The 12,903-nt window shown below is 43.8% G+C and overlaps 1 protein-coding gene across 1 annotated transcript in view; it reads right to left on the reverse strand.

Annotated features, from left to right (window-relative positions):
• The window catches only part of ALK (ALK receptor tyrosine kinase), a 516,691-nt gene that overhangs the window by 27,109 nt on the left and 476,679 nt on the right, over window positions 1-12,903 (reverse strand). Inside the window, exons 16-20 of the mRNA XM_067565381.1 lie at window positions 12,189-12,251; window positions 9,872-9,970; window positions 7,426-7,578; window positions 4,494-4,592; window positions 2,763-2,949 (exon numbers count right to left, since the gene is read on the reverse strand). Coding sequence (XP_067421482.1) covers window positions 2,763-2,949; window positions 4,494-4,592; window positions 7,426-7,578; window positions 9,872-9,970; window positions 12,189-12,251 — 601 coding nt within the window. The remainder of the gene's footprint in view (window positions 1-2,762; window positions 2,950-4,493; window positions 4,593-7,425; window positions 7,579-9,871; window positions 9,971-12,188; window positions 12,252-12,903) is intronic.

Consider the following 12,903-nt stretch of genomic DNA (forward strand, 5'->3'; position numbering starts at 1 on the left):
TATGGATGCTGATAAATTGGAGAGGATTCAGAGAAAAGCCACAAGACTGATCAAAGGATTAGAAAACTTGCCTTATAGTGACAGACTATCAAAGAGCTCTATCTATTTAGCTTAACAAAGAGAACGTTAAGGGGTGATTTGATTACAGTCTATAAGTATCTACATGGATAACAAATATTTAATAATTGGCTCTCCAACCTAGCAGAGAAAGGTATAACATAATTCAATGGCTGGAAGTTGAAGTTAGACAAATTCAGACGGGAAATAAGGCATAAATCTTTAATGGTGAGAGTCATTAGCTATCGAAACAATTTACCAAGGGTCATCTCCATCAGTGAAAATTTTAAAATCATGATTGGATGTTTTTCTAAAACCTATGCTCTAGGAATTATTTTGGGGAAGTTCGATGGCCTGGGTTATACAGGAGGTCAGACGAGATGATCACAACGGCCCTTCTGGCTTTGGAAACTATGAACTATGCCCAATAAAGCCAATCTACTGGAGTTAAAGTGTTGGCACTATAGTACATAGCACATAGCATTGTCCTCTTACACTATAACATTAGAAACTGCTCTTGTACGTTTACTTGTTGTGTAACTCAAAAGTGAGCTAATAAAGACAGGCCTATCATGGATACACTTTTCATTTAATAGTCATACTCTAAATTTGCTAACAGATCCCCATACATCTCACTTAAAGAAAGCATCAAATGAGAGGCTGTGTAGAGCAATGGATGTCAAAAGACCTGATTTCTGACCCTGACTCTGTCATTGACTCGCTTTGCAACCTTGAGTAAGTAACTTAACCACCCCTGCCTCAGTTTCCCCCACCTGTAAAATGGAGAGAACTGTGCTTTGCAAAGAACTCAGCTCCATGGATGAACAATGCTATGTAAGTGCTAAGAATGGTTATTGTAGCAATTAACATATTGTGAAGAAGGTTTGAGGCTTAATTATGAAACAGGAGAAAAAGGCAAATAAATAAATTTCACACCCCATTAACGCACATTTTCTCCTTTATGCTCATTATACAAGTTTTGTGTCACTGCGTATTCTGGCTTTCAATTAATGAAAGTTAAAGTAATTAGTGCAACAACAGCCCTGTCACATGGGCATTATTGGCTCAGACACACAGCATGACAACACCACAGTGAAAGTAGCGGAGATGGAGCCGCTGGACTGACAGCCCTGGAAATTCCTCTTCATCCTTGGAGGGAGTTCAGCTTTGGCAGGGGTAGTGCAAGCCTCCCTCGGATACTCCTGTTCCTCAACTCTGACATGGAGGGGGTTTCTGTGGGGGCTCTCTCTTGCAGCAAGATGCTGAGTCATTTACTTCTAGGGCAATGGTTAGAACCAGGCCAGGACTGATGGCCAGATCAAATAGCTACTGCATAGTCTGTGTTCCATTGAGCTCGTGTCTTCATTGCAGTTCTAACTGGCATCTCAGTTTCAGCTGGCCACAGAAACTGAACTGCACAGGTCATGGTCGCTCCTAGATAGGGTTAAGGAACATGCCTGTGGGTAGGAGTATGGGAAACTTGCGTTTTTGTTATCCATGCTGTACATGGTCTGTAGATATAGTTTAGTTTAGAGTGGCTTTATTCCTTGACAGGATAAAGAGCATTACACTGTCTGACTGTCAGGCCTCAGCTCTGGCAACTAACCCACACTGCAAAGTCAAATTGCCTGTGGCTTGATTGCAGCTATCAATTATTCCCAATAAGTGTCAGCCTGAAACATTGTTTTCTGCAGCACTGACCTACCCCTTGTAAAATGAGGATATAAAACAGACCTCTGTGGCTCATAAACCCATCCCTCCTCCCCCCTCAATTCCCAGCTGTTTCCTTTACCCTCTGTGGGCTTCATATAAACTCAGCGATCCCTTCACAGCCTGTATGACAAAGGCATTTGGCAGCATGCAGCGCATTGGGAAGTCCTAACGTGTGATCAGTGAGGTATTAGATATGACAAAGGAACCTTGCTGACAATACAGGGTGGTAGTGGATGTTGTGGGCTTCATCTCTGTTGTATCTCAGGGAGGATTTTGGCAATAAAAGCTCCTGAATCTCCCATGTTCTCCTGCTTCTTACTCTTGTCTTTTGGCTTTGTGTCTAAGATCATGTGGAATCAGTGTCACATCATATCCTCTACTGGAGTGGAATGTATCCTGTAATAGCAAAGGGGTTGGACTCTATGATTTGGCAGGTCTTTCCTGGAGATGACCTCCAACCCAAGCCCCTGCAATCTTTTTAAAAGTTCTGATCCAGATCCTAATGTGGCTCAGACCCATGGATAGTCTTCCCCATCTCTGGCTTTTATAGTCCAAGTCCCACTGCTGGGTAGCATCTAGACTCTCATTGCTCACTGCTGCTGTTGTGGTTACTTATGTCACTCATTGCCAAGAATCCAATCACAGACTTCTAAAGAGCTTCCTTCAGTCCCCATGCTCCCTCTTGCATCAGTTAATATCTGGCCTAAAACACTAGGAGTATTCCACAAAATGTTTGAGAGCCCGAAAGAAAGACGTCTGGGGTCTGAATTACTGGGTTAAGGAGACCCAGCTAGAGTCCAGTCCCCACAATGGTCATGTGGTAAGCATGGAATACCACCCCAACCACCATAGTTCTTTTATGTGTCCAAGAGTAGGAACAAGCGGGAGAAAGCATAGAAAGAATAAGAATGTGTGAGAGAGATCAGGGTGTGTGTGTGTAAGAGACAGAGTGTACGGTGTAAAGTATGTGGAAAGCAAACAGATGAGCTTACCTTATGAGGGAGATATTTTTCCGAGGCACCTCTTTGAGATCACTAATGGAGGTGGTCTTTCCTGCAAAGCAGTAGTTGGGATTATAGTCTGTCATAATAGTGGAGGTGCGCAGCCTGCTCAATTTGTACTCAGGGCTCTGTAATTCCAGCTGCATGGCTTGCAGCTCCTGGTGTTTCCGGCGATACACTAGAAATAGAGCACAGTGAACCAGGGATGCAGACTGCTTTGTGAACATGAAGACAACCAACACAGAACGTATAAGCTGTGGAACTGGTATAGTGTTCAAACTCCAGTGAATAAAATAAAATAGAATAAAGGAATTGTCAACCTTCTGTACTTGGAATGCGTACATGCAGAAGTCTGAGTGCTTCTCCAAAACTCAGTCTGAATGTATCCAACCTCGTTTGGTTTAAAAATTAGATTAAGAACAAGCTTACTCATGAAATTTCCAGTATTTCTTGATTTGAAGAATAGGGTGAAATCCACTAACAGTGAACTCTGAAGTAACAAAAGGCATGCCACTTACTCACTAGACTCCCTTCCTGTTTATGGGAATCAAGAGGGAGTTTCATAAAGCAAAGTAATTTTATTTACACACTGTAGGAGAGTAAAGAGTTAAAAGCTGGACAAGTGGTCAGGCCTAAATTACAGGGAATGGGGTCAAGGCCAGGGCAAACCTTGTTTCTGTTAATTGGTGTGAATTTTAGAGTCTCTTATTGCTCTTCTTCTCCTCCCTTCCTGGCTATCTGCGCAGGGGATGAGTCTATCACCACTCCTGTGCAAGGCCTTTTGGTGGGAAGAAAGCATTGTCTTCCTTCTCCCCCTGGCATGTCTTTACTTCAAAGAATGTCAGTGTAAAATTTATAGGTTTTAAGGTGATGTGCCTGCCCTCTGTATGGTAATCCTGTAAACAACAAACAGGGGAGGGTATAATTCTATTCATTATGTAGTTGTTAATATTCATTTTATAGGTGTCGATGTAACCAAATAAGGGTCTATGGGAAGTTGCTAGAAATGTAGACATTTACATACTGTTATGGATAAAAGAATTGTAAAGTAACCCCCTCGTTGCTCACTCGCGGTGGAACGAGCAGGCAATAAAGGGTTCTTTCTCCCCAGTCCACCCCCTGGACATCTTGTTTGATTATTTCTAACAGTAAGGACCAAAATCCATGTTACAGGTATCTTAAACTAAAAGAGGCCTGCTTTTTTTTCAAGGTGCTGAGCACTCACAGCTCCCTTTAAAGTCAGCAAAAATTGGAAAGTGTGATCTAACACCCCAAACCACTCAACAGTCTTTCATTAAGGATGCAATCATGAGAAGTATTGAAATGCTGCAGTCAGTCAATGGAATGACCTTGCAACTAGCTAGTAAAAAAAAAGGGAAGACATAGATGGCATTTTAATTATACCTGGTTATCTATTTATACCTATATTTGCTGCCTGCTGAAATATGAAGTGTAACAGTAATAGCTCACATGAAAAGAAACAAATCTTGACTTTTTCAATTTTCCCTTCATAAGGAAAAATGTCCCTAACTTGGTTGTTTTGGTTAAAAACATTTGTCAGAAAAGAAAATAGGTGAGTTTTCATTAAGAAAAAAAAATACAGCTTCAAGCTTGAATCCTAACTCCAATGTTCTTGGCTCTACTAGAAATGGCTCGGGTGAGAAGCACAATATGCTGCAACTTTTGTTGCTCTGGGCACATTTTGCTTTATGAGATACTCACCTATCATGATCCCAGAAAAAGCCAGAATGAGGGCAGCAACCAGTGCTGAAGTCACTACAGACAAGACCAAGGAGAGGGGGAGATGAGCCACAGGGTCAGCTGAAAGAGATGCATGAGAAAGGGGGAGTTACTTTTTTTAACATGATCTCCCTATGGTCATTTATTTAAATAATATATTTTTCTGTCCCTCCTCCCATTTGCTCCATCTGTCACTCTTGCACTGTAAGAAACAGAGGAGAACGTCTGCTGTAATCAACTCCCAGATCTATGACCTCCAATGCCTCTTTGTTTCACTTTCCTCAATTAAGTTTACACCATAAAAACAGATGGTTTCCTATCAGGAAATTAACACACACACTCACTGGATACGAAAGCAAGGCCATAAAAAACAGGGGTGGGGTGGAGTGGAAAGAATGTTAAATTGTCAGGGACCTAAGTGCCGCCATCAATGCCAAGTCATAGTGAAAAAAGGAGGACGAGGACTGCAATATATCATCAGCTAACTACATCCACTGTTAGACAGAAAGAAGAGATGACTACTGGTGGGGAAAACAGTACTATATGGCTGCAGGCGTAGCTGGTTTGTAACATCCCCCCTGAAATATCTACCACTTAATAATACTTATGGAGCACTTTCCAATTAGGAAATTGATGACCATCACCACAGTCATATAAATTTGTCTGATTATCCCCATGTTACAGAGGGGGAGACTGCAATGTAAATAGGTTGAACAACATTCCCAAGTCAGTGGCAGAGCTAGGAATAGGACTAAGAAAACTGGTTTAGAGTCCCTCGTTCTACCTGCTGGACTCAGTACTTCTTCTGAATGTACAAATGTGGGGAAAGCCCAGTACTAGAGCTCTGAGTGTGAGCTGGGCAAATATATGCCACTCTGCTTGCCTATGCTTTGCATTCAGCTCTCTAACGATGCACTGAGTGGGATTCTTCTTCTTGCTTTCCTTTGCTAACCTCTCTTCCATGATGTTTGCCTCTCCCTCTGCCTCATACCTGAGGCACTTCATCTCTGGCTCTTGAGACACCTCAGCTTAGGGCTGAGTTTGACTGGAAATTCAGGGGTGCCATTTCAGATTTCAATGGGGAGGAGGCAACTTTCAGCAGAGGACGAGGAGCCACTTAGGCCCCTGGAATTTCTTGGATGTTTTGAAGGATAAAAGGTAAAAGTCCATAATCAACCAGTTCCCTTCACAGCTGCAAGGGGAGAGATCTCACTGTGCTTTTCCTAGGAAAAGCTGAGACTCTGAAGCACAAGACAGCAGACCCCAATGAACTGCTGGACAAAGGGTGCTGCTTTGATTCTCTAGCAACCGATATTCTGGCCACCTTCGCCAATCATAGCTTCCAACTCGAGCACTGGGGACAATCAGTGGCGAGGACATGCGGCAGCAGATGAGGTAGGAGCAGAGCTGCAGCTGCTTCTGCCCAGAGGACAGATGGCTCCCAGGAGCTGGGTTGATGAGTAGGTTGGAGAACAGAGGCTCCAGGCTGCCTGGGGCTCTTTTTGGTTGCCATGGGTTTCAGGGAGCAGAACCAGTCTCTGTGCCTGGAGCCCGAGCTACTCTCCAGGGTAATCCCAGGTCCACCCTGCGGGATGGACCCTAGGGGGCTTCAGCCCCATACAGGGAACTGCCTTCTTCCTGGGCCATGGGCAGTGTTGATTTTGGACATTCTGTGATTAGTTTGAATACTAGTGAGACATGGTTTGCTTGATTTGCAGATTAATAAGGTTTAATGTGCAAGGTTTTTTATAAATATATTAGTTAGATATAAATCTTAAAATTAATTATAATATATTATATTTATTAAGTTTGGCGAGCTAAGCAGTGACTTAGAAGGTTGTATATAGGAACGGCTTTTTTTAGGGGCCCCGCCAGGGAGTTACTGGATTTTTTGGTTTAATTGGTAGTATTTTTTGCAGAGTCAGGTTTGATGGAGCGCCCCCCCTTTGTTTAAGTGGTGACTTTTTATATTTTTTTATAAATAATTTTTATTTAAGTATCTTTTTTATTATTATATATGCTAATTATTTACATTGGGTTTTATTTTTAATTAGTTTATTTTTATTATGATATTTTGGGTCGTTAAAACAACATCTGGTGATAGGAGGGGCGGAGTAAAAATATGCCCCTTGGCAATAAAACAGTGTACCCCCAGACGTTCAAGGATAACTTGTAGTTCCCATCACCATTATCTATGTGCAGCTGCAAGAATACAGTAGCTGTATTTTGTCTTATTATGTGCCCTGGTATGCAGAAACTGAGACATCTATAAGGTTATTCAGTCTCTGCCAACTGGAAGATGTCATGCTACAGGGGTCAGAATAGCCAAGCAAGCAACTGAAGCTATGCTAGGCCTGTAGGACAGTGGTCAAGCAACTCAAATTGTACTGGGCCTCCAATGGGCAGCACCCTGAAATTAACACATGGTATGAAGCACAGGTGGCGGGAAAGAGGCAAATGCCCCCACAGCCCCACAACTAAATTACAACTCTGGGAATATTTATTTTCTGTTTGGGGTGAGTGAGTGAGAGTTAATTTCAGATCAGGGCTTCTCCCTCTGATCTATGCCAATACAGCGCCAATATAACTAAACACATGCTCTTTAAGGGGTACCCAGACCCACAGATCACATCTCTTGGCCCTTCAGTGCAAAAAATGCTTCAAGTGCTGCCCAATGACTCAGGTATATAGGGTATAACACATCAGCAGTGCTGCCTCGCATGCCACCTTCCTCATCACTGTAGCACACTGCACTTCCACTGCAAATGCCAGCAACAATGGGATAATTAATCAGGGTCAACTTTAAAGAAAGGCTATCTGTGCTGCCTTGCAGTCCAGGTTGTTAAAGAGGCCTTCACTGGGCATTCACTCATAGACATCCCAAAGTAGTCCCTTCTTCCCTGCACCTTCTTACCTATGCAAGAGACACCATCGTCAGCCAGGTCTGTTCCAGGCTCACAGAAGCAAATGACTTTTTGAGTCTCCAGATCAACACGGCACTCATCAAGCTCACAGTGGCTGCAGTTGAGGTGCAGTTTAATAGCCACCTCTCCATGCCCTTCTGTCACTAGGGAACAGATGAAAGAGGCTGAGTTTGTTACAGCAAAGATAACCCAAGAGTGAGAGGAGGACTGCCGCATTCTAGAATGGGAAATGCACAAGTGTTCCACATCAGGTGGGATGGGCCCTGTCTGAAAAACGTCTCCTGACTCTCAGTCACCCCTCTCTGCTGACTGCATCCCCACCTCTCACTTGCCTTGGGGAAGAGGAGATTGAAGGAATCTCAGCTAATAGTTTTCATTTACAAAAAAAATTCCTCCACTAAGCTCTCTTGGACACCTGCACTGCAGCCAACCTGAGCCAGCTATGCTGGGTCAACATGGCCACACAGCCCCACCCCTTCAGTGAATCCCCCTAGTGCAGCAAGGTGTCCCGCCAATTCTGTGCTGGCTCTCCAGAGCACAAGGAGCATTGTGGGGCAGGCCCAGGGCATGCTGAGGCCAGGAGGAAGTGTTGCTGGGGCAGTTCTGTGCCCCCCCTGCTATAGCAAGCCCCAATGGGGCTACGGGAGTGGGGGGGAGGGGATGCAAGTTAAGGCACTTCTCAGGAGTTCCCTAGTCTGTGTTGGGGCTGAACCATCCACAGCAGCTGACCCACTAGGGGAATGAAGTTCAAGTCCTCAACTCTTGGGGCCAGCACAGACTGGGAAAGCTGCCACGGTGGCATGCTCCACCTGTGGGCAATGGAGGAAGTGCCTCACTCCCCCCTCCGGCAACTCCCTCAGGCTGACCCGGGAAAGTTTTAATGGAGGAAGAGTTGAGCACAAACATTTCTCATAGGATCACTCTCAGCTTCCAGTAGTAACAGAAGCACAACATACAAATCACAGACTGACAGCTGAGGGAGAGGGGCCTGCTAGATCATCTAGTCCGTTCTCCACCCAGGACAGGATTGTCCTTGGAGATTGTTCTAAACCGGACGTACTCCAACTTCTTCGAGTAACAAGAATCTTTTATTCAGGCAACACACATATCCTTCCAGTAGCTTCATAGATCCACTTTCCACATTTGCCAACAGCACACAACACAATACTGGAACTGGACCACCCACACATTTCCTTGATTAAGTCTGCCTACTCCCCCTACTGGCTGCTTTATTACACACAATATAACAATTTGTTCCCTGTGGCAGTGGTTCTCCACCAGGGGTACATGCAGAGGTCTTCCAGGAGGTACATCACCTCATCTAGGTCTTTGCCTAATTTTACAACAGACTACATAAAAAGCACAAGTGAAGTCAGTATGAACTAAAATTTCATACAGACAATGCCTTGTTTATACTGCTCTATACGCTGTATACTGAAATGTAAGTACAATATTTATATTCCATTTAGAATCATAGAATATTAGAGTTGGAAGGGACCTCAGGAGGTCATCTAGTCCAACCCCCTGCTCAAAGCAGGACTAACCTCAGCTATATCATCCCAGCCAGGGCTTTGTGAAGCTGCAGCTTAAAAACCTCTAAAGATGGAGATTCCACCACCTCCCTAGGTAACCCATTCTAGTGCTTCACCACCCTCCTAGTGAAAAACTTTTTCCTAATGTCCAACCTAGACCTCCCCAATTGCAACTTGAGACCGTTGCTCCTTGTTCTGTCATCTGCCACCACCGAGAACAGCCTAGCCTCATCCTCCCTGGAACTCCCTTTCAGGTAGTTAAAGGCTGCTATCAAATCCCCCCTCATTCTTCTCTTCTGCAGACTAAACAAGCCCAGTTCCCTTAGCCTCTCCTCATAAGTCCTGTGCTCCAGCCCCTAATCATTTTTGTTGCCCTCCGCTGGACTGATTTATTTTATAATTATATGGTAAAAATGAGAAAGTAAGCAATTTCCAGTAATAGTGCACTGTGACATGTTTGTATATTTATGTCTGACTTTGTAAGCAAGTAGTTTTTAAGTGAGGTGAAACTTGTGGGTATGAAAGACAAATCAGACCCCTGAAAGGGGTACAGTAGTCTGGAAAGGTTGAGAATCACTGTCCTATGGTACTTTCTTGGGTTTGCTGTCCAGTCCAGTTTTAAATTACTTAAGAAATGAAGCTTCCACCACTTCTCATGTATAGACTGCTCCACAGACTAAGAGATCTCACTTTTGTTTCCCCTGTAGCCTCCATTTTTTTTCTTTGCTCCCTTTCATTTCCTTATTTCTGAATGGACTACACTGACCAATTTCTCTCTTTTCTTGGTGTTCACAGCAACACTAATCTACATCTTCTATGTAAGGATCGCAAAGCTTTTATAGGTGCAGTTTACTTCAGACATGAAGAAAACTCATGAGAACAGACTCCTGGTCCATATCAATACCTTTTAGGGCGGGGGTGTATAAAGTACCCACTGGACTAATAAAGGACACACCATCCTCCCCATCCACCTCTGGATCATTGTCCGCTGCAGCATTGCCACCTATGTCAAATCAGAAGGCACCTTAACATACTGTGGTTCATTAGATCTAACATACAGTTAAGAATTGCAACATGCAAGCAAATTCACAGTATGAAGCATCCAAATGAGAAAGGGAAATTAATCGGAAAGGGAAATATCCAGCTGGGACGTTTAATGGATGGCGGGAAGGTTTAGTGGAGAGTGGTATGGCCTTTCACTTCTGGGTTTCCAGCTTAATGACACTTGTGGCTCTTAATGAAGCAAATTAATCTTTTAGCTCATTGCCCACTAAGCATAAACATCACCTTTAATCATTCGGATGCTGTGAAGACATATAAACAAATTTTCTATATGTTCATTTGACTAGCAGATTGGACAATGCCAGTGCTTAAGAGTTAATTCAGCACAGTTACCAATGGGGCTATGTACTCCACCAGACTGGGAGTAACATTCATCTGATTTGCTCTCTCTCCTCTACACCTTCAGGCCAGGGAGGTCCACCTGCAATGGGGGACTGAAGGAGCTTGCATGGGAGATGTCCAAGTGTGCCTTGGACAAGCAGAGGATTTCAGAGGTGGTGAGTGTAGGCCACATATTTTGGTCTGTTAACATGCACAGATACCCTCCCTCGCCGCCCCCCCCCCAAAAAAAAAAAAAAAAAAGAGAGGGTTGTTTGGTTGTTTTTCAGCTTTCCTCACGTTTGTCAGGGAAGAAAATAGCACACTGCAAACAAAAGTATCATGCATGAAGCATTCTGTTGAAAAAATCATTACACATAATATCATCACAATGCATGTGGTTGAGCTAGGCATTCAGGCTAATTACTTCCTTGCAGTTTTTTGAGTCTATCATTGACCTGATTTCAAGCCACAGTGGTGGATAACCAGGGGTAAGAAGTCCATCACAGGGCAGATGGCTGAAGAGATGGGTGGCCAAGGGGACTGATTATGGGTATTGGAGCTGTTCACACTATGGTGACTGCTTTCAATCTCGCCCATATCAGTACTAATTCACTGTCATTACCATTACCCTGGAGCCTACTGGAAATGAATTACTGGCCTCCATTCATTTCCTTGTTGACGAAAGCCACCAGCATTGCTGTCATTAATTGCTCCCTCCTTGTTGGTAGTCTGAGCACAAGAGCCAAGGATTGGACTATGGAGACCAAAATACCTGCCTTGCCCCTAAAGGTGATTCCTCTAGGGTTGAGGCATGCTGGTCTTAGGGCAGTGTGGAGGAAGCTTGGATTGCCACTGCCCATACAGTGAATCTCCTCTAAGGTTATGTCTACACTGCACCGTTAACCCGGTAATTGTCACCAGGGTCTGAGCACCCGGGGTTGCCTCACTTGGGTGAGAGGATCTCCACAGCAAAACCATAGCTGGCTATTTCCACATTTGCCCATGTGTGTCTGGGGGAATATCCCATGTTTTTTCATGCTGAGACACTAGGATTTCTTTCCCAACCAATTGTGGGAGAATTTGTTTCTCCTTCACAGGGAATGGTTAGAAGAGCATTGGAGGACTCGAGTGACTTGGCCTGTGTCCTCATTGCATTGTAGATGAGTTTCAGCCTGAGATAAAGCAGAGTCAAGGCTCTAATCACCCGTCAGCTTGGTCAGCTAGCCTGGCTTAAAGCACCTCCAGATGCAAATAAAAGATTTTTTCCTGTATGGATGGTAAGTGGGGTGAAGGCTAACACCCGGGTTAACTGTGCAATGTAGACATACCCTAAGTGTAAAGACAGGCCATCAGACTCCATGGCAAAAGCCCCAGATGCTGGTGTTGACAACAGGAATGCAAAGCCTATGGCTCCTGCTTCTTCTGCATCATGGCCAAGAAATGAAAGGCTCAATATACAGTCATGAGTCAAGAATCACAGGATCTTGATGGCATAGTGTTCCAGCATGCAAAGCCAGGATTCCAGCTGAAGAACTGACATCTGGCTATTTGCTTAAAGGCTAAACAACATATGTTCATCCAGAGTTAAAAAGGCAACACATAGACATCCTATTACATAACAGTCATATGCTAGCTAGAGGAGAATTTCTGATCAGTAGTTTGCTGATTGTTAGCACTAAAGGAGGGGAAGGGACACCTTGAACATGAAGCCACTTTACCTATATATCCTCCGCCTCCTCCACCTGAGGAGCACCCCCCTCCACCCCCTCCGAAACCCCCTCTTGTCTCCCACCCCCACTTCTTCATGGCCTGGGGGCAGGATTTTCCTCCAGTAGCACCTTCCAGCAAGGACTTTCCTGACCACAGGAAGGAAGTGTTATCATTCCAGCCACCTCCACCACCTGCAGTTAAGAAAAGAGAAAGCAGCCCATGTAAGTTTCTGTTACAGTCAATATATATATCCATATATCAGCAGAATGAATGCTCATTCAAAATGCCTCAGCTGCAAGGGAGAGCATCATATAGTGGTTAGAGCATGGGATGGAAGTCAGGAATGCTGGGTTCTGTTGTCAGTCTGCCCCTAACTGGCTATCTGACCTGTGGACACATAAACTCTCTGTACCTCTTTCCATCCATCTATAAAAGAAGTGTAATACAGTAATGAGAGCTGGTCAGAAAAGAGTATTTTTCCATGAAAAATTTAAAGAGATGAAAAATGTGTGTGTGGTGGGGGAAAATAGGATTTTTTGGAGGAAATTTTCCAGTTTTTTCATGAAAACCCAAAACATTTTTGGTTTTCAAAAGGTTATTCATGGTTTTCAAAAACTACTAAAATACTGTTTTCACTAGAAAATGTTAAAAGAAACATTTTTCCACAAAAAAAAAAAATTAATTAGAAAAGGCAATTTTTCTCCACCAACATTTTCTGATTGAAACATCAGAAACTAGCTCTAACTAATGAGCTGGCTACTGTGTATGCGCTCTATTGCACAGTGAGAATGGGGAAGTTGGATTGGCCCTTCACCACCACAACTCTTTAGTTTTCCACACAAA

The sequence above is a fragment of the Emydura macquarii genome, unplaced genomic scaffold (assembly GCF_026122565.2).
Source record: "Emydura macquarii macquarii isolate MOO-44397 ecotype Brisbane River unplaced genomic scaffold, CSIRO-AGI_Emac_v2 contig_2676, whole genome shotgun sequence".
In the NCBI taxonomy this organism is placed as follows: domain Eukaryota; kingdom Metazoa; phylum Chordata; order Testudines; family Chelidae; genus Emydura; species Emydura macquarii.